This window comes from Pelmatolapia mariae, linkage group LG10_11 (assembly GCF_036321145.2).
Source record: "Pelmatolapia mariae isolate MD_Pm_ZW linkage group LG10_11, Pm_UMD_F_2, whole genome shotgun sequence".
NCBI lineage: Eukaryota > Metazoa > Chordata > Actinopteri > Cichliformes > Cichlidae > Pelmatolapia > Pelmatolapia mariae.
Window position 1 is genome coordinate 62,823,159 of NC_086236.1, and position 21,544 is coordinate 62,844,702.

General features: G+C 39.4%; 1 protein-coding gene across 2 annotated transcripts in view; it reads left to right on the forward strand.

Annotated features, from left to right (window-relative positions):
* The first annotated feature begins 8,518 nt into the window (after positions 1-8,518).
* grik3 (glutamate ionotropic receptor kainate type subunit 3) overlaps positions 8,519-21,544 on the forward strand; it is a 91,711-nt gene continuing 78,685 nt past the window's right edge. Inside the window, exons 1-2 of one of the 2 annotated variants that reach the window (XM_063486201.1) lie at positions 8,519-8,734; positions 8,855-9,373. In XM_063486201.1, the coding sequence (XP_063342271.1) occupies positions 9,259-9,373 (115 nt within the window). In that variant the 5' untranslated portion in view covers positions 8,519-8,734; positions 8,855-9,258. Of the gene's footprint in view, positions 9,374-21,544 lie in introns of both variants that reach the window. The other variant, XM_063486200.1, reaches the window with a different exon arrangement.

A 21,544-nucleotide genomic window follows, 5' to 3' on the forward strand; every position in this document is an offset into this window, starting at 1 on the left:
CATCACATTCAGCGACCCTCATAGCCACTCTAGACATTCAAAACTACGTGGCGAGTAAGCACATTGTACTCTTGATTCATGACAAGCTTACGGTTGTCACCTCGTCATGCCTAACATTAAAGCTAAATCAATAAAAGCTTACATGCCCGGCAAACACTTGTACTTTCATGATAACCATTTCATGTTGTTGCAGATTTTTTTTAATGGGCCATTGATTTGGCAGACGCAAACAAAAACAAGGTGGAATTGCATTTTCAACCGTTTATAATGTAGTTTTGAAGCCACTAAGCTTGTCTGGGTTGGATGCTGCATATAATTAATGTCTCATTGTTTGTGTTAGACAGGGTCATTGAGGTTAATTGAGTCTTACTTCAAAATACTGGCTGGGAGCCACACGTGCAGTCTTTACTGTATATTCATTTTAATTAATATAAAAGGAGTAGGCAGCAAGCCTTGCCAAGACTAATGATGGGCAAATGCTGTGTAAACAACAACAAAGGCTGGCCCTGTTCAGCTGCCTGTGCAATATTAGCAGACATAGCGTCTAATCGTACTGTGGCTGTCACCACTGCTCTCTTTCCGTCACTGATAGATGGACTACTCGAGTGAACTGAGTAGAGAGTAAAGATAACCTCCCAAACAAAGCCTTGTGGGTATTGGATGCTGGAGCACTTGCAACGCATGCCATGATACCAAGCTCTCACGCTGCATCTCTTTGAAGCACACTCTGGAGCTAGTAAACACGCTTTAAGGGCGCTTTGGAGATGACCTTTCTGTGACTCTTAACTAAAACACCAATAATTAGCCATATGTTTATATGCGCATTCTAAACTTAAACGCCTGATACATTGCAGTTTGCACGGCTGCAAGTCCTCTCAGGACGAAAATCAGCATTAGTGAACATTCATCTTTTTCCATTATCCAGAAAGTATTCACTCTTGTTCATTATCACTTTAGAGTGGCAATGTTGCCAACTGAATTGATCTGACAAGTAATTTACTGAAGAAAAAAAGCAGTTTTTGATAGTCAATACGTCACATGATTCTTTCATCGAGATAAAAAGTTATAATTTCTTGTAGGTACCTGCACTGTTGACTAACAGAGAAATAATCATTAGCTTTATTCATCCATGCATTTTTTGACTGCTTTTACAACATGGAGACATCACCAGACCTTTGCCTGTTATGTTTTTATTAATTATTATTATTTCCTAGGTCATCTGTGGCATTTCACCCTATTTTACCCACATCTCTGCAAATCTCTATGTAAGGAAGGTGCAGCATTGCTCCATTTACTGAGATGAACAGTCGACTTTCTAGGTTTGGGAGCAGACTTTGAATATTACTTGACTCTATATAACATCTTCTACAGTGTCATAGACTGCAGGTTCTAACGTTTGCCACTTTTATTTGACCCTTAGTGGTAATACTTGCAAAATGTTTTGAGAGTGCCCTATAAAACCTGATGAACTACTGTTCTGAACCCTCTATATTTTTCTTTTATATAGCTAACAGTAGTTTTCAGACAGAACAGTGGTGACTTTTCGGATACTGAAAAGTAGGAAGAAAATGGGATTTGGATAATCCTCTCTACACAGTGTCAGCAGTATCTCAGGAACATGAGCTCTAACGGTGTAAGTCTAGTAAGGATTTGATTGTTGCTTGTGCTGTTGACTGCTTCAAGCTCCAGTGCTCCACTGGATGGGAAATTATAATACAGTTCAGTAAAGTTAAAAATAAATAAATAAATAACATGTAAAAACATTTGGAGACTAATTTCTGTAGTTTTTAAAAAGAAACAAGATTTCAGGCTTCATTTTTAAAATATTTTTAAGTCTGAAAACTGTATATTTTGTTCAGATTTTATGGTGCCTTCACAGATGTGCAAATGATGCACCCTAGGCGTATAAATGACTTCAGGCTGAGAGAAAATGTTGGTGTTTCTGAATATTGATTTACACAGCACACTAACCTGGTATCATGGCAAAACGTTTAATAGACACGGCGGTCCACTGTGTCTATTTCACGCTTTTCCTCTACAAAATGTTAAATGAACATGCAGAAAATGTGTTTCCAGCAGCAGGAGATAATATATTTAAAGCCACGAAGTCAGTAATGAGCAAAAAACGTATTAAGTACAGTATTAAGTTCCAGGATCCTTACTCATCAGAAACTATGAAGCTAGGCGACTAATATGTATATACATGTAATTATGTTAATAATATCTGTTTAAAAGCTTTCCCGTGACCATTTTCATGTTGGCTTGAAATACAATAAGCACACATATGTTTGTTCAAAATAATTTAGTAGTTGTTTCTGCAGAAATGTTCCAATTTCTCTGAATGACATAACTGACCATTTTTATGAAATTCTCTACATGATGAGAAATATCATTCTGCAATTGCTGTTTGACCACACAGACTTTCACAGAGTGGTTAAACCCTTGCCTTCTTCACTTTTGAAACGCTCTCCTTTCATATCCACTCATCTTACAAATTACACCCAACAATAATATTTCTCAGTTTCAGTTTGATATGTTTATATTTGTACTATTTTTAACTAAATACACTCGTCTACAGTCAATTTTCTGTCACCGAAACTGAAAGTGATGATTAAAATTGTTGGCTGGCTCTTGTTTCCATGTCAGTTCTAAGACCAAAAGTTCTAAACTGAAACCAAAAATGACTAAAACGCATTTTGACCCCTGAATTTAGGCACAAATGGTTCAAATGGGGCGTAGCTGCTTATTTTCTTCCTAAGCTATTCAAGTAGTTTTAATGAATCAGTTTTTAAATTTCTGCATGTCACTCACAGTGTACTCTAACCTTGGATTACATACATGCTAGTAACAGGAAAGTAAATTTATAGGTTTGTAAAGTTTATTCAGGTGTTGTTGTTTTTTAAAAATTTGGATCAGTTTTTTAATTTTGAAATTGTTACATATTGATGAAAGGTGAAATATAGGGGCGACCTTAAACAGATGAGAGCACAGTATCTTACAATTTCTGATTAAATCTCATCTAACTATTTTACATAGTTTTAACATTTAAAAACTGAAGTATTTTGTAAATGGTAGCCAGTCAGCTATTTTGGTGAATTAATTGGATTTAGTACATCAGAATCCACCTGATGACTTCTGAAAAATTGTTTTCTTGTGATATACGACTTAACATTGTATTATGTTTTTATTTACATATATATTTCATTTTACACAGCAACCCTACATTTTTCAAAATTGATTTGTATAAATCTTCACAAATGTAAATGTTTACCCCATAGCTTCTAAGAATATACTGTGTTTACCAGCTACACGGTGTCAGATGAAACACTAAAAACTCAAAAACCATTACATCCACAGCATGGCACTGACTATACAAATAAAACAAACTCAGCATAAGAAAATGCAACACCCTGATGCTGACAGCATTCTGATGACAGCCGGAGTGTAGGCCCAGAATTGGTGATGCATACAGTGTACACAGGGTCAAGTGTAATCACAGAGAGTTTTACGAGAAAATTAATCTCTCCTTGATTGCACTCTATAGGTTTTCTAAGAGAAGTTGTCAAGTGTGATTGTAACTCTCCAGTTTGCTATCTTGACCTTAAAGGTCTCCTTGAATATCAAGGACCATTCACATGAAAACTAAATCACTCTGAGTTTTGTTATTGTTTGTAGACCAGTTTTTAGGCTCTATCCTGGCGACAACTATGCCCACAGGCTTTAAGCGGTGTGGTCTTTTTTTATATGTTTATCCCATCCTCTTCAATATCATATCTCTCAGATACCTTAAGAGAATGTCTTCACACTTAACACAAACATTTACTTGAATTCAAATGTGAACTAATATCGTGGTCAAAGGTCAAGGTCAACCTCACACAACACATTTTGGCCAATAACTTAAGAACTCATGGAGTAATTAAGACATATTTTACACAAATGTCCAGCTGGATGAATAATGCCATTCTGCCACCCTAAAAATAGAGTGACTCTGCTCACACTGAGCAAAAACATTCTCTGATTTAAATTTGGCCACCATCCCAGGCTCTTGCTTCATGTGTATGCATGCTGCGTCTCCTCCCCTGTGTCAAAACTGCATCTGCACCTTAAATTTTGTTTGGGGAAAAGGGAAAGAAGTATGCAGAAGAAAAAAATTGAAATTAAGGCATGCAGTGAGAAAAGATTGTGTTAGGCTGGCCACAAAACCCAGGAGGTTACAGTAGAACTGTGCTGGTAGTCTGGCCCTGGTGGACGAATTCATGGCTACGAATGTTGGAAGAAAAAAAAAATACTATGCTCCTGGCTATTTTCCTCACTTCATGCACAACCCTTGGTCATGGACAGTGCAGACTCTTCCACTGAAAACTGTTTGGCTTTGTAGCAAGAGACTCAGCTTTCATCACAACAAGCTTGTATCAACATGCAGAATGGGACAGTTTGGCAGACAAGCTGATCTTTGCTCTATGTGCAAGCTTGAGATTCGTGGTGAAATATATGTGTTCCCCCAAGTGGGTCAGAATCAGGCTTTGAGCAGGAGGACTGGAGGCTTTCCATAGATGCATAAATCTGACTTATGCAACCTTGAATTTATATCAGGTAATGTTTTTTTGCACTCCCCGTGAGGAGTTGGGAAATTTCTTATCCCATTTTGTAGATTGAAAGTGTCAATGTATGTAACTGTGCAGCAGAAAATTTTCTTTGTAACCACAACATTCATCATGCTTTTACTGAGCCTAAGCTTCAAATATAGAGGTGACGATTTAAAGGTCATGAAACTGTGGTATTTGTTTTTATTTTTTCTTATACACATTCGTACTGTTTCACAATCGTAAGCTGGCATTCAGTATTTATTGAAGATAGATGATGGGGACAGTAAGGATGATAACACTAATAATTCAATTGATAAATCAGGTTGGTCAGGAATCTATTATTACCCTGTGCCTTTCTCATCTATAACCAGTGGCTGAACCCCGCTAGCAGTCATTTCCCATCTCACAGACTGTCTGGATGACTGATCAGGGTTGTGATTGTCTCCCTTCTCCCCAACACACCACCGCCACATACGTCAGCAGCAGCACATACGTCTTGAGCAGTCCGTAACTCGAAGCCAGAGTACTCTAAAGCCCCAGTAAATGTTGCAATCAACGCACGAATTGGGCCAATTCCTCATAACCTCGTCTTCACATGGCACCTTGCCTTGAATTGTAAGAGTGTGAGACCCTAACAAGAGTTAAATCTGTCAGCAAAGCAGCTCTATTGTTCTAGTATGGTTGAAGAGGGGAAACGGACTTACAGTTGTCTGTCTGCCCACAAAAGCTGCATGGGCATTGTTGACCTGATATGATGGGCTTGCCACAAACCATGGGAGCAGTATGTGCAATCAACGGTCAGTTGACATTCCACCCTATTTCATGAATCTTTTCTGAGCTCTGGTTTTCATTAAAAAGGTTTATTTTTTATTTATTTTAGAGTCTATGTAGACACTTCATAATACAAAAATATGAAATTGCCCTCACAGGTGTACTTTATTCCACTTCCACTGAAAGCCCAAGTATGGAATATTCATTCCCAAACATCATGCTTCTGTGTCTTCAAAACCATTTTTGATTTGTCACTATCTTTTCTTCACGAGATCAATACCACTCCCTCATAGTTTGAAAAGTTGACTTTGTGGACTTTTGATGAAACAATTATCTTTTCTTTCAACAAAGCCAAAGCTTCTCCTTCAAAAAAAGCAAATCCCATCAAAAAGACTTCAAAAGGCATCTAATTTATAACCACATTAAACGTAGCGATGAGTTCCAATTGACCATTGCTGAGGGGAGATGTTCGATCTTCAGCATTATTTTCAGTCTGGTGGCAGAGTTCTTTATAGGGTTTTTTTTTCTAAGGAGAAAAGCAAAATCAATTGTGAAAAAGTTACACATGACTCATTGTTAAGGCTCAATCAAAGCAGCCGCAATTTCTCCAAATAATTATGAACAATCTCACATCTTGGATTGCACATCTTTTCTAGCCAATAACAGAGTCGTGTAAATTGACCGTCCTTTCTTCTCTCTGAAAATCTTCACAAAAATAAACAAAATGTGTGCTGATCAATCCAGTAACATAAGTGCACCTCCTGTCAATGTCTCCAGCTTTACAATAGAGACTTGATGCTTGGAGCCATTAGTTATGACCAACTTGCCAGACGAGGAATTGATCGTTGGCAGGTTGTAAATGCAACAGCAATCATTTCTTAAAGAAAATAAAAATGACCCACTGTGTTGCCATATATGGATGTATGACTTGCTTAAAAAGCGTCAACTTAAACTGCTATTAATTTACTCTGAGAGCGAAGTTATTTCAGTGGTGGTTGTTACTATATATTTCACTCCTTATCAAAATACCACTTTTTAAAAATTTCAGCATGAAGTCTGTTCAAACATACAAATGTTTCCAAGTGCGTGCAACTGCTTTTTGAACTGTATTTTGATGAATGCTCTCCTGCTGTGATGACTGACATAAAAGTTAAACTTGCTGGACCTGTTTTCATATGTGTTTAAGTGGATTTTAAATGTAGATGAAAATAATTTGCCTTTATAAATTTAATTTCATCAAGAACATCTATGTGAGTGTGGTACTTTCACCAGTTTTACGTATCTGAGAAAAAAAAGAGTTGCTAGTCCACCCCGAGGTTAAGCTTTCAACAAGTCTACAGTTTTTACAACATGTGATTCTGTTCTACTCTAAAACTGAATACTTAAAGTATATTTTTATTTGAATGCTTCTGTACTTTAATTTACTTATGTAGGATTTTGAATTTTTGACTTGTTATGGTGTATTTTTACATCAACACTTTTACATAAATACCAGATTTGCTCTTCCTCCAGCCTAGATTTAAAAAAAAGTTCAATATAAAATGAAAAACATAGCTGTGTATGACAAATTTAGAGAATTTCTGTTCACTCCCTTTGTGTTAATAAAGTGTATTCCTAGTACTTCTAATATGGGAGGAATATTGTAACCTATGGCACTTCTTACAATGACAGGGAGACAAAACTGATGGTGGTATGAATATTTACTGCCAGCTGCAGTAAGAAACAGACACAACTGATATCTGGTTGCCACAACTTCTGAAAGTGTGGAAAACTGACTGAAATATAAATTTTATATTTTAAATTGACTATTTGTCACAATGGGGATTCTCCCCTGCTCTCGGGCCTGAATCAGCCAAAGTGATTGAGAGCACAGACCGCCATCTCTCTATAGAGGGCACCCACAGACCCAGAATGTCTTGTTTGCTAGAGCTGTGTACATTTTGTATTTGAAAGAGCAGCAAGTCAATGAATCTCGATAATGCGAGAGCCGGGCCACATAACTCACGTTGATAGTCCTTACATTGTGCCAAGAGGCGATAAATCTGCTCTGTGAGACATGAATATGCAGTGGCAGTCAGTTTGGCTTGTTCTTGCTTGCATGCCCCCTAATGCACAGTTTATTCCTCTCCCCCATTCCAAGCAGAAAAATAAAACCAATGAGCCACAGCACTATCTCATCAACAGCTTTCATTAAGCATAAAAGAGTAGCGGTGCATTTTTAAAAATATGCTTAATAGTTGCAAATCATTAATGTTAAAACAAAATATCAATTCATATTTTTTCCAGTATTGGCTTGTCAGAAATCAAGCTTAAAAATATAATTTGATTCCCTTGATGTCAGATCCTAGTAAACGTTTCTAGGAAACGACACATCTATCCATGTAGCTATTCATTTTAAAGTAAAACATATATTTATATATGATTAATCAACTAAAAGCATGTTTAATTTAAACAGTTTTATTTTAATCCTGGAGAGCTTTAGCTTTAATCTTCTAAAACTTAACTTATAAGGTTAAGTTGCCTGTCTCAGTAAGGCATAACTCAACAAGTAAAATGTGTAATTTAAGCAGCAAATTCCATACATCCAGGCTGTGGAGAATGAGACATAATAGGCACTCTGTTTATGTATATGCATGTGACCTGCAGTTTATGGTTGGCGGCTCTGTTTTTCTTCTACTTCTTCTTTTAAAGGCAGGCAGGCGTCAAACAGTTGGGGGATTAATGCACTCACGGACACTGACAGAACGTCTCCAATAACAGCGATTAAAAAAAGAAACCTGCTTTGTTAGTGGCCCAATCCTCACTTGGCACTTATTTCTTTCATGCTAATAATTTATCCTATTCACAGTGCTGTAGGCAGCTGGATGTTTTTTTTTCTTTTTACCTGGGGCTAAGAAGAATATTGCAATTTCTATCTAAGTGTCTGAAAAAAAGACAAGACGCTCCAACAATTCCGAGATCACAATAAGACAAACCCCAAAATACTGTATAATGAAAAATGAGAAGATATTAAGAACACCATAATGTACGTGTACACAGCATTTGGAACAAGCAGTAAATCAAGTGATCATTCGGATCCCTCTCACCTCCATAAAACACTTCTTGGACATAGTTGACAACTATGCGTAACGACGCGTGCCTCTAGTGGCACCGTGGAAGGAGGCTCGTCAGACGCACGCTGATGCACAGCTTTCAGCACTACCTTTCCATCCAGCACAAACTGGAAGATTTGTAAAATCAACATTGTTTAACGGGGGTCCCTTTGAGCAGATTGGACGTTCTTCGATAACCAGCCTTGTGCAATCACCGTGCGCAACTGGAGCGGAGCGTCACGGAGCTGCTTTCCTCCACTGTGTTCTGAACTGTTAGCGTTAATGGTGAGAAGGACTGGAGTGACTAAACTCCAACAAGGATTTTATTTCGTGCCACTTAAGTGTGTTGAAAATCCTCTGCGCTTATTTTGTAACGTTTTTCTCTGTTTGGCTTTCGGACGACAGAATCGTCCGAGACGACCCAAAGTTCCGCAGGCGCAGTTCTCCTCTTCAACAGCGGTGTAGGAGTCCGGCTCGGCTGTTGCCGTGGTACTTGCCAGCAGACAGATAGCATCGTCGGTAGGAGGGGATAAAGAGACTCCTGCAGGCTAATTGTTGCAGCCTGCGTTCGCAGGTGTTTCGCTGATCTGCCTGTGAGGGACTGGGGGCTTCATCCTGATCGGGTCGCTTTTAGACTTGTGAGAAACAGAAAAAAAAAGAAACCCCGGGAGAATGTTGCACCAAGTACAATGAGCGCTGATTTGTCGCAGACTCCAAAATCCATATATGCTCCGTCGAATTCAGTTTTGATGAGCAATTTTGACTCGTCTTTGGAATTTTAAAAAAGTGGATCCCGCGACTTTACAACCATGCGAAATACTTGGCTGTTCCCCCGGAGTGCGATTAGGGATTACTGGACATCGCTGATTGCATGTCTCTTTTGGATTCAGTACTCTTACGGGATGCCTCATGTTATTCGAATAGGTAAGTTGTCCACGGTTACAATTGCACACACACGTTTGTACTGTAACCCTGAAAGTTGCTGCCTATTCAGTGCATTTCAGCGTTCCGCTTTCTCCGCGACAGCAAATAGTTTTTGTAGTAAATAAACAGTCGCTTTCATTTACCGCTCTCTACAGCCGGGTCGGATGTAAATATTCGATTTACTTAAACGACGTGCAAATGGTAAGCAACAAGAGAGAAGTGCATTAAAGCGCACGCTGCCAGTAATATCGAGAAACACTCGGAAACCATGCAATGAAATATTGTGGGTTAGTGTGACCTCTATGCACCCTGCTTTGTCTGTTACATTTGCTACAGCCAGCATGTTGAGTCACCAGCTAAATAAGGCTCATTGCCATGCCTTCTGGAAGTAAGTTTTTAAGGACAGTCTGTCAAATTAAAGAACACAGTTATAAATCAGAAAAAACAAGCTCCATCCAAAAGTTTAATATCGTCTTATATAATATATTAAGGGGACAAGGATGTCCCACGATATCAGTCGAATCACAGAGTAACACGCTTACAATATATAAACAGTAGCATTTTCAGGTAAATCTTGGTTACTTCATTTATCTACACCGTGACAGACCCTAAAAAAATGAAGCCAGGTGTGTGGTGGCTTTGTCTTTTTCTCATCACTCACAGTGGAACAATGTGCGAATTGTCATCCGGAGCTGGCAATGCGCTGAAACGTTTTGCGCGGCCAAGAGACAGAAACAGAATGAAGATCAATACGTTTTTTTGTCACAAGGCAAATCGTTTTTGACATTTGGCAGAGTGCCGTGCAGGACAATTACTCAAAATGGCACTGGTCCACATTAACATACCATTACAACAGCCTGAGTACAGGGAGTGAGAGCATCTTCCAGCTGTAAATGATGGGCGAAAGTGGAATAATGTTACAAACAGGGATAGCCCATGTGTTACACAGTAACAGCGGGTGAATTGCCTTAATAAACCAGTTGTGTCTTTCTATGACATATCTACAAATCATCAACATCCCACACTGATTTTGTAATTCATAATTCCTGGCGAGCACTGTGGGTGGTCCCTGAAAAGCTAAATTTAAAATAAAGTTATCAGACTCCAGCATGAAGATGTATAGCAGCAGTTTATTGCACAATAACCTTGAGTGAACGCTGTTGACCTTCTGCATATTTAATGTGCTTTTTGAATTAAAGCCAAAGAAACACGATGCATACACTCAAGATGTGTGGAATAATGTTTACTGCTGAACATAATATGGAGATATCGGGCAGGCCTGTGTACCTGTGATTGACTACAGTGTTGTGAGGAGCCATGACTCCTGACATCACACTTTATGGACTTTGGTGATGTATTAGAAACTGCATAAATCCTCAGGCTCTCTTTCTTCTGCTCTAACCTGAAATTTTTTGGTTAAAGGGCATTTTTCCCTCTTATTTCTTTATCTATTTATTTATTTTTATCTTGGCAGCAGCTCAATTGAAGACCTGAAATAGACTTGACAGCCTTTTATTTTTAAAAATGTCAAAGTGCTGACAAATTTACCCTGGAATGTGCTACAGTCCTACTATCGCTTTTTATAGAATCTATCATAGCTTCTAGTGCAGGATCAGTTTAGTTGCATGTTTTTTTATGTTTCATAAGAGTAGAGACATCTCAGGAAATTGAGAATTTACCCGAATGCCAAAAATAGGGGAAGAAAAAATCGAAAGGCTCATTCCTCTATAGGATCTTTTGAAACTGAATTTGTATGCATGATAGCCATGTGTGTTTTCATGTAATTTGTTTACCTTTCAGACAAATATCTGAAAGGTAAAGAAAAGAAAATATATCTCACCATATTTACATTGTGTAATTTTATTTATCATAGTAGCTGGAGTGTATGCAGCCTGCGTGTATTATTGTAAACATACCGCATTGTTCTCGGGGACAGAATGTTTGGTATTGTATGGAACAATTTATTTAGGAATGAGCGCTTTTTTAGAGCTGATGTGCAGCAGACCTATTTTCCCTGTTTTTTCCTCATTTTTTTTTGCAATTTGATACTTGGTTTGGAAGTCTGTGCAGGCACTCTGTGTCACAGCCACTCCGCTAAAACCAACAGAGGGCTCTCTTATAGTCAGTGCAGGGTAGCTAATGTTGCTCCTCAACACTGGTTACCAACATAAGCGAACCAGTGAAATTCATCGAGGTGGGCGGTGGTATTTGAGCATGATACTCTCTGTCTGTGCTGTGTCTGCTCTTGGTTAGGTGGCCTGCAGTTCTCCAAGTACACCATCTGGGTAATGGTGGGCATCCAAGGTAGAGTTGTTGCCATTGATTTTAGTGCTTTTACAGTGCATTGCTCTAAGTTGAGGCCAGATGGTCGCTCCGTCTCATTCAGCAGCTTCTATTTGTTGGAGGGAATAAAAGACTACTCCTCCTGTATTTGTCCTCTTACATGCTGTGCTCCTCTTTAGTCTCCCTCTGCTTGCTTTTCATAATTCTTTTTCTCTTCCTGACGTGTTTTGCAATCTCTCATCTCATCTAGGGACCATTTCAGTTGATGATGCAATGTTTTTATAATAAAGATAAAAGTGCTCAAGGATGCGAGTGCAGTATTTTTTTCCGCCTCTCTCCAAAGATAGTGTGCGTCCTTAGATAATTTGTATGTTTGCCAACATGGAAAAAGACGGTACACAAATGATTTTATTGAATATGGTAGCAGCTTTTTGTGCCTCATTCTGTAGCCCGAGTGCGCGGCATTCTGTCTGCAATTTACTAATGCTCTACACACACTGCTTTCTTCCCAAGACAGGGATCGCCAGATTTGAAAATGTGTTTAGATGAAAATATATTCATAGCGTTCTTGAATTATAATATATCTACCAGTGAAGCATACAGTAATGACAGATTAATATACGTTGTCTCTTTCATCTGCGGATTGATGAAACTAATTTATCATTTGTTGTCTCTTTTTTTCTCTCACTGAGGTTATTCACTGCCTGACAGGGATTTATTGAATAATCAATTACTTTATCTACCTAATACTTAAAGCACTTAATCAGTGTCAGTTAATCAATCTCTTTCATGATTTCGTGTTGATTTCATTTCCTCGGCTCCACAACACCTGGTCACATGCATTTTTCACTTAGGTTTCCTAAAATGCTTTGGGCAGGCAAGACTCCAAATTTAATTATTGTCTGGGAAACAGCCCTGACATTAAAGCTCCGCAGCACTTGAAGCTGTATGCAATGTGACCACTCCGAAACTTGAGTGGGATAAATCAGGTTTGTGGTCACCACTTTTGGTTGAATTCTCCAAACACAGAGCCACTTCAATTTCTTGTCGTTATCCCTGCACCAGCAGCAGAGAGAGACTGAGAAGTTTTCATGTGATTAACTCTTCTAGCGAGCTATAGAGTGTGCAGTCTCCTCTCGCACGCTCCCTGAGATCCTTTTCGCTTGGGGTCTGTGTAAATGTCTCATCTGAAATGACTCAGACATATTTCAAGAGACCGCAGAAAACTGTAATGGCACTTTGCAATTCTACTTTTAACAAAGTCAAATCCAAAAGAAGGGCTTGTATCGAGAATTACCCAAAGGAGGGTCGCAGTGAATTAAAAAGTGTTTGGTAATGAAAAAGAACAATAAGGAGATATTGCATCAAAATATGTATCAAATTAAGATGGCCATCAGTTGCTGAGTGGGAATGAATATTTCATTTTCATCTAAATTTAATCTCTCCCTAGACGCAGAGAGAGGGAGAGGAAGCAGGGAATAAGTAGCCTGCTGGCGGAGACTTGGGGCTGGGAGTTGTTGTGGTGAATATGAACAAAGGCTTGTAGAGGTCACAGAAGAATTGGATACAGAGAGTAGCTTCTTTGATGTGTAATTCCATTATCTGTTAGTGAAAGCAGAGATTGAAATGGGAGGAATACGACGGTTGTTTTACCTGCGCTAACACACACCCCTTCATCCGCTTGTATAAACATGGATGGATAAACGGACTGCAAAAGAAATAGCAGAGGCCTATTTTCAGTCTCTTCCACTCTCGGGCATCTGTATCTTAGCTTACACACACGTGCGCGAACGCACGGACACACACCATATAAACCCATATTCTATCCACAACATTTTCTAAAACATATGTCTGGTCTCACTGGGGCTCTTGTACACAATCCAATTCCATTCTCTCTGTCAGCACACTCGTGGCTCATCATTAGCTTCAATCTCACTGATGAGAAACGGCAGATGTTCGTTTTGTTGAGCAGAGGACCCGTTTCTGAACGTGCTGCCTTCTCTTCGCGTCTGTGATCCTGTTTCACCGCTTTAGAAGGAAACATGCTTCCACAAACAAGCATGTGCTCCAAGAGTGCCATAATCTCTCTCTTCTGACATGCAGAGCACGTTTTTAAGAGAAGTCATTGACGGCAGTAATCATGTATTAAACATACAGCACGAGTTCAAGTCAGAGAATATTTGGTAAATGGTATGTGTGTGTGATTTTATGTCAAAGACAAGGTGCAACGAATGCATAATGGTACAAAATGTGTTCACAGTGTGTATTCTGATCACATTAACAAGAGTGAACTGCAAAGGAAGTGCAGGTACTTAGCCCTATGTTCAGTCACACACAGTAATGATCATCCAATAATCCAAGCCACTAGGGGCTAATAGAGTGGATCTACCAAACAGTAAGATAATCCTGTGACACAGCAGGGCCCTATCTAGCCCCAGCTAGCTTAGCCTAGCTGCTGCTCACACACCAGATGGTGTTTTCATATCATACTACAAAGTGGGTGCTCCACAGTGAAAAGTCTGCTGCAAGCATATGCTTCTGCCTATTGAAATAAATAAGCCGGCGAGTTCCTTATGGCTATAAATTTCCTCATTTTTATTCAAAATGTGTCGCAAACACTTAAATGTTATATGTGTGTTTGATGTTAACTTGCGGGGAAAAAAAAATCACTGGTTGTCATTTGTAATCTTTTATGGATAAAACATAGGGGTCAGTGCACCCAAATTACCAAAAAGCTAACAAAAAGAAAAAAAAAGATTCTTATTTATCACTGGGTTATTTCTGGATTAGACTAACAGAATTATGTACTGTAAAATGTAAATTATACTTGAAGAAAAAAAAGAAAAAGGAAGAAAAAGGTGTGCCGCTCGCCTACAGTTTAAGGGTATAACAAGCAAACAGTGACCTTGTATTCTTACACTGAATTATAAAGATTATTTGAAGACCATATAAATATTCCTGTTAGTGTGTAATATCAGGCTACTTCTCAGAATAATTTCCCATTAAGGAATAAATGACATCTCTTATAAATTTTACACAGCTTCTCAGGTTTGTTGTAGTTGAATAGTAGCTTTTCTCGATATGTAGCACCTAAGAATCGTCGGGAACCTCTGATGTCAGTGTCTTACCTAGCTCACTGCTAAACTCTACTATCCATACCAGCTTGGCAGTTGTGTTGGCAGGTGCGTTGCGTAACTGTTACGCTGAAACTTACACCTATCTAACCACTTTATTGCTGAAAGCAGCAACTTAATTAACCCTGTCGGCATGCACTTCACATTGGCCGCGGCTACATGGATTTAATGGTACTTCTTACTACACACTCGAGCTGATCATTTCCCGCAACGCTGCACCTACGTAGCACAGGGGTTAGACTGAGGCGTAGTGATACAAGAGCATCATTACAAGTCAGGTTTCTGCTGCTCTCATCAGCTAACGTAGGGATCTTGAACTGGTACTTTGAAGCACTCACCTTCAGGGGCAGCCCTATCCCCCCCCCACGTTAATTTGGGTGATAAACCTTTTTAAAAAGTCATCACTGAACTCGGTGTAGAGGTGTCAATCAAAGAGAATAACTTGACTGATTTTTTTTTCTTCAATTTGCCTGATTTCGCCTGTGGGCTCCTCGGGGACTCAGTGTCACTGTAGCACGATGTGTGCTTTTTGGACTTGACAGTGTTTTGAAATTCATGGCATGTCAATGTTGGCTATTTCCTTGTGAATGTTTCTGTACCAAGGCAATGAATTAAATTTCATGCTCTAGCCATTTGTCTTTATTATGTGCCCTTGTCCTTTCCATTTGACTCTTCAATCTCAGCCCTCCTCGGGGCTCTGCTGGAAAAAGTCGAATAACAACATCAAAACTGTTTGAGAAGAGAGCTTGATCACAGGGCATTTCACTTTCAGGGTCATGCTGGTAATAAAACATAGTTAATTAGAATGATCTTGTTGGAGGTAATTCGGTGATTATTTTTTTTTATATTTCAGCACGGGGAGCAATTTGTCTTCACTGTTCCAGACAGACTGTATATGTTTGCAAGCCACGCACACGCCATAGGCACACAAAATACTGCAGGAGGAAAAAAAAGGCGGAGGAAAGGGAAAAAGAATGAGGGTGGCTACATAGATGAAGCTAGGGGACTCTTATTTAGCTGGTTAATTAGCTTGAACCTTTTGATCCCAATTTTAAAACTCACCACATTGCAATGCTGGCTTCTTTTGTGTGCTGCCCCAAGCCAGATAAAACGCAGCTTTATTCTTGTGCCTTTTTAACACCAAGGCTTTCACCAGAGCTGTATTAGCTTTGCTTTCCCTTCCTCCAAGAGCGTCATCCTTATCTGTTCCCAGACGCTCTGTGTAAAACCTGGTCACCTCTGACACCTCAGTTACATACAGTTATGCACACGTATTGCAATAACAAGACCTTTTCTTCCCGCTGCTTTAAAGCAATCAGAATTTGACAGTGGAGGTATCAGCCACATTGCACAGGTTTAAATCCTATTTGACTTGGGCTAAGGACAATGAATGGAGGGTGACACTGTTTCATTCTGCCCTTTTAATCAAGCTCTCATTGTTATAGGTGCACTGCAAATGTCAGGTCTTGGTTGTGTGATTCCCTCAAATTGCTGTTCCATGACTGTAGGGAGACGTGAGTGCACGAGCACATGTTTAGGAGGGGGAGAGAGTGAGAGAAAAAGAGGAAGTGTGAGTGTGTGCATGACAAGGGGATGTATAAGGGGAGCTGGCATAGAGTCCCTGGAGCGTAGGGGTAGAGCAGGAGTTACTAATCAACTGTGAGAGAGCAGGCTAGAGAAGACTCACCCTCTATTTCCCCCCAGAGAGAAAGTGAAGGAACAGATAAGACAAATCTCTTCAGGCCAAAAACACTACAAATGAATGGCTATCACCAAAAATATCTTCCGGGGGGGGGGGGCAGAAATCCTTTCCTTCACACTCTGCCTCACACATCTGTTTTCACCCCCTTCCTTTTTATCCCAGCAATAACAAATGCGAGGACTACCACTACAACTGCATAAGACTCAGGGGTTACCTCGCTAGCCCCTCTACTCATCCCTCCACTGATGGATAGCCAGGAGGTTGGAAGCCAATGTCGATTTAGTTAACACAGCCAATACCCAGAAGATTCCACACAGCACTCGCACTGTGTGCAGGCGAGACAATCTGGGATAGTCTGTCCTCCGTCTCAGCAAGTGTTTTACTGGCTGCCGATCTACTGTCCAGGTCGCCCCCGGAGAACAGTGTGGTTAACCGCAAAAATGTTCCCCTGTGACTCATCTGAAGACAGCTTGTCTGCATGTGACCAACCTCAGATATATGGAACAAGACAGAGATTATCATTGACAGGAAAGAGAATGAGAGACTGTGGGTGTTTTGAGGCTGGCAGTACGTTTTAGGAAAGCTATTAGTGATGCTTGTATGAATTGCAGCTTTTAATGTAAAGCCAAAAAAACCCTAGCAACTATCTGTCCCTGAGGGTTTTTTTTTTACCCTTTCAGATGAGGTTTGAGAAGTACAGATGGCTGTCATAGTAACCACTTAGTTGGCGATCTAGATTGATTAGTGTAGATTATAGCTTGTGATTAAGCAGCAGGTTTTTTGTTCAAATCAATTCTCTATCACAGAGAGTTAATGAAGAATTAGGCTTCTGATTGTTCGTAAATCATGTTTTTCAGTTTCAAGTGCTTCTGTTTCTAGCCTCAAACATTGTTTTCCTCTCTTCAGTGTTCAGTCCTGAGTGTTGCTGTTGCACTGTCATTGCATCCGCAGTCAGTGTTATTTATATCAGGTTAAGAAGTTTGTTGATGTTTTTTGATGTTGATGTTGCAGCATCTTCTAACTACAGGACATTCCACTTTTTGGTTTAAGAAATTTCATCTGCTTTTGCCCCCTTAAACCTTCCTGCTTAGTGGTTACAGTGTTTAAGAAAATGCTGCTTAATATCCCATCCGAATCCTCAATGTCAGAGTTATGTTTTGACTCGTATAGAGAAATAAAACAGAATTAGTTCAGTGAAAGATTTCTAATTTCTGAATAAAATCAGACAAACTGCCAGCTATGTTCCTAATTGCTTTTCACCAAGACTGAATATAATACCATGGAATTTGCCTGCTCCAAAATAATCTGCAATCAGGAAGCATTATCTGGTTTGATGAAAAGGATCAATTGAAGTAATGCTGCAATAATCATATGCAAATTTAATGAGGCATCTGCAGTGTATTAGTCTGATTATTTTCACTGCTAAAGCAAACAATGCATGTCCTTCTTGCCTGCCATTTTAGTCAGAAATGGCATAAAAACATTAGCGCTGAATAAGATTAGCAGTTTTTAAAGCACAGTTACAATTTCTATTTACTATGTAAAATGTCGCATTTGCCTCTATGCGTTTGCTAAAAATGGCATCAATCCTTAATTAAATGTTGCCTGTAATTTTAGGCCATGGCATCTACATGTAAAAACTGGGACTCGGAGAAGAAAAAAATAACAATTTACTTTAATAACATGTCTAGGGTTACAAATCTAAGCTTACAAATTTAAACCGTAACACTGTTTAGAAATGTCAATGTTACAAATGTCTTGTAAAGTCTATTCTAATATCACAAACTGTAGGGAAGTGGGAATGATGATGGCAATAAAGATATGCAACCATGACGAGGCTTTTATGTCTCTTGCCTTCCTTTTCTTTTAATTCCTGACAAATACGTATATAAATAATTTTTGTTTAAACAGCCAAACTGCGATTGCAGACATTTGCCTCTCCCATTTACACCAATATGTTTTTTCAGCTATATTGTTGCTAATAATTTTCAGAAGATTGACCACATTAAAAAAATAATTGGCTTCATGCTGGCATCAGAGATTTAATGTTCAGTTAATATCCTGCTCAGCCTCTGTCTGCACTGTTCACATATGGAGCGTATTGTCTGCCAGAGTGACAATTCTTTTAAATGTGGTCAGGTCCATTTAAATTAAATAAATCGATTTAAAATGTGCTAGTTCCTTCTTGTCAAATGTGCATATTCCGACATATATGAAAATTTGAGATTAGATGGAAAATTGTGTGTTATTTTCTATCGGGACCTGCTGCAGGACAATCCACAGGTTTATATTATCTACTAGTCTGTAACATAGCTTGAGCTCAGATAGATCAGATCACGTTCCTCATCAATATTCTAACTAAGCACAGTCAGAGACGGCAGGATGAGCGTGTGTGTGTGTGTGTGCACCAATGATTTTTTGAGTGGTGCCTATTAGTGAAGGGAAGCCTCTCCAGCCACTGTTAATCTTGAAACAGGACAGGAGGAGCTATTACCTCCAATTATGTGGTGTGGTGAATTTTACAAGTGCGAGTCCCATCTAGCTGTACGACAGGGCTCCAGTTTTTTGTTTTAATTACACATACCATAGTTAAAGGGACCCCAGTCTTCCCCTTTTCTGGTCCTCTTTCTTGTCTTCTTCTTTCCCTCATCTTCTCGTCCTTATGAAAAGATTAAAATTACCACTTAAATCTTGTTCTTTTTAAGGTGGGTAAAAGAAAGCTTTTATAAAGGTCGCATTCATCGCTCCACTTCTTTTTTTCACCAGACAAAAACTTTAACATGTGCTCATTGTGGTAATTCCTTGCCAGAGTAAAATGAGAACTCCCTTCTCTCACCTTTTTGACCCATACACCTTCTGTCTCCTTAGCACACTGTATTACAAGACTTGCATTTCAATTTGCAAGCCCAATCATCAGGATCTTTTAAGCCTGCTGGGTGGAAAGCAATTGAGCCTCATTCAATCTGCTCCCTTCGTGTTTCCAATCCATTCATGATTATTTAAAGATATTAAATGGCTTGAAAAAATCTCTTGCAGAACCAAAAGTTTCTTGGTCTTTCGTTTCTTTTGTCTTTTTTCCTTACAGTTGATTGCACCCTCCAGCCACCTTTGCTTCCATCCAGTACTTCCCTGGTCATCTGTGCACCTTGATTTGAGAGTCGAAGGTTTGGGGTGGGGGTGGAACTAACATGGAAATAAGCTGGTGATTGCCTTCCTTCCAACATGGTGATGGAGGGCTTGAGTGATCGTGGCCCTTAGGCCCCTCCTTGGTGGCTGATTAGCTGTGGAGCCCTGGAGATCCAGAGTGACATACTGGCTCATCAGACTCTACTCAGCTTGTCAGGGACCACCTTGATTACATGGTGCTTCATAATTGTTCCTCATTCAGCTTTAGTGTCCAGTGTGGTGCAAGCTCATCATCATATGAGAGAATGCACCATATGAAGCTTGACTTTTCTTACTGCTGGTCAAAAAAGAAAAAGTTTGAAAAAATTCCATCCAGCCAGGACATATGTGTTGCTAACATACGACGATGTTGTAATGCTCTTTAGGGCTTTGATTGCATTGTCTCAGAGTCCTGATTTCTCAGTTACAAAAGATAATCAATGGAAAATGAAAAGTCTATCCAGATGCCGGTAAAAACAATGCATTGTTATTCTAACTGATACAAGGTTGCACTGAACTGCACCGCAGAAGAGGTTTATGTGAAAGAGTGCTTGCTCCAGATACTGGTCCCTTTCTGCCAACACCAGCGATGGCAAATGGGCCTGGTGTAATGTCTTTTTTAGTAAGGCAATTGAAAAAGAAGAGAGTCATCATGGCATTTATAATCACTGAGTTGGTAGACATGATTGAAAGTTAAAGCAGTCAGAACTGAGAACTCGAAGGACTCTGACCTGGGTTATTGATTCATATGGCTTATGTGGGTGAACTGCCCGAGGTGTGGAACTCATCAAATCATAGACTGTATTAATTATTTTTATGTTCTGGCATTAGCCTCAGGTGACACTTGAATTCCTTAAAGTTGAGAGTTATGCCCACGCAACAGCAATCAAGCTGTAATTCCTTGGCCAAGTCTAGTATGAAACATGTGCAGGGCAGAGTTCACAATCCTGATGGCCTGAGGAAAAGAGCTTTTTCTTTGTATTAGACTTGTGGCAAGAGAAGCGTTTGCTTGAGCGTAGAAGCAGATAGTCTGTCGCTGTGGTTTATAATCCTACTAGTTGCGGCTCTGTAGCGTCAAGAGTGTAGATGCAATGGTACACTCCACTTGGCTGAACAAACTACTTTCTCCATGATCTTAGGCAGAGCAGTTTGATTGATTTTGCTGGCATTCAGTAAGAAGTTGTTGACCTTGCATCACAGTGTTATGTCCCCCATCTCTTCCAGGCCTACCTAGAATTGTTGGTAATCCTGCCAATCAAAACTGCGTTAACTTGAGAATGGATTCTGAGCTGATCCTGCCGCAACATTTATCGGTGCAGCAAAAGAGCAAGTAGATAACTTTGGGGGCCACCTGTTTTAAGGCATTTGGAGGTGTAATGTATTTTCTGATAGTATTAGAAAAGGGTATATTTTAACCCAAACCATGATCTTTTCCCAGTCAAATACTTTCTGTACTCAACCCTAAGTACTTGTGCCTAATTGAGATAAAAAATAATGTAAAATATCAATTAAATGTTGAAATTGTCCCAGTTAAGGCAGGAAGTCCAGTCTACTGGTGTAAAGGGGGGTGTTTTTGAGCTACAAGTACTGCCATCTCACCCTCCTCGTAACAGACTTTTTCATCATTTTAAAGTGGAAGTTATGTTGCTTGATTAAAAAACATGATATGGTTCAGAAAAAAATAGCATGGTAATACTCAAAAGATCATTTGTTCAGAGGACTTATGGTTAACCCCAGGCCCATTAATGGGCTGTTGCATGCTTTGGTGATTGCTGAACCGAAAGATTAGACTTTACATATTCGTCTTAAGCTAAACATTGCATCCTGTGCATCAGACAGCTCTGTTACTCTGGTTATGCTTTCAGCTCCCTTGGACCCTTGCTCTGC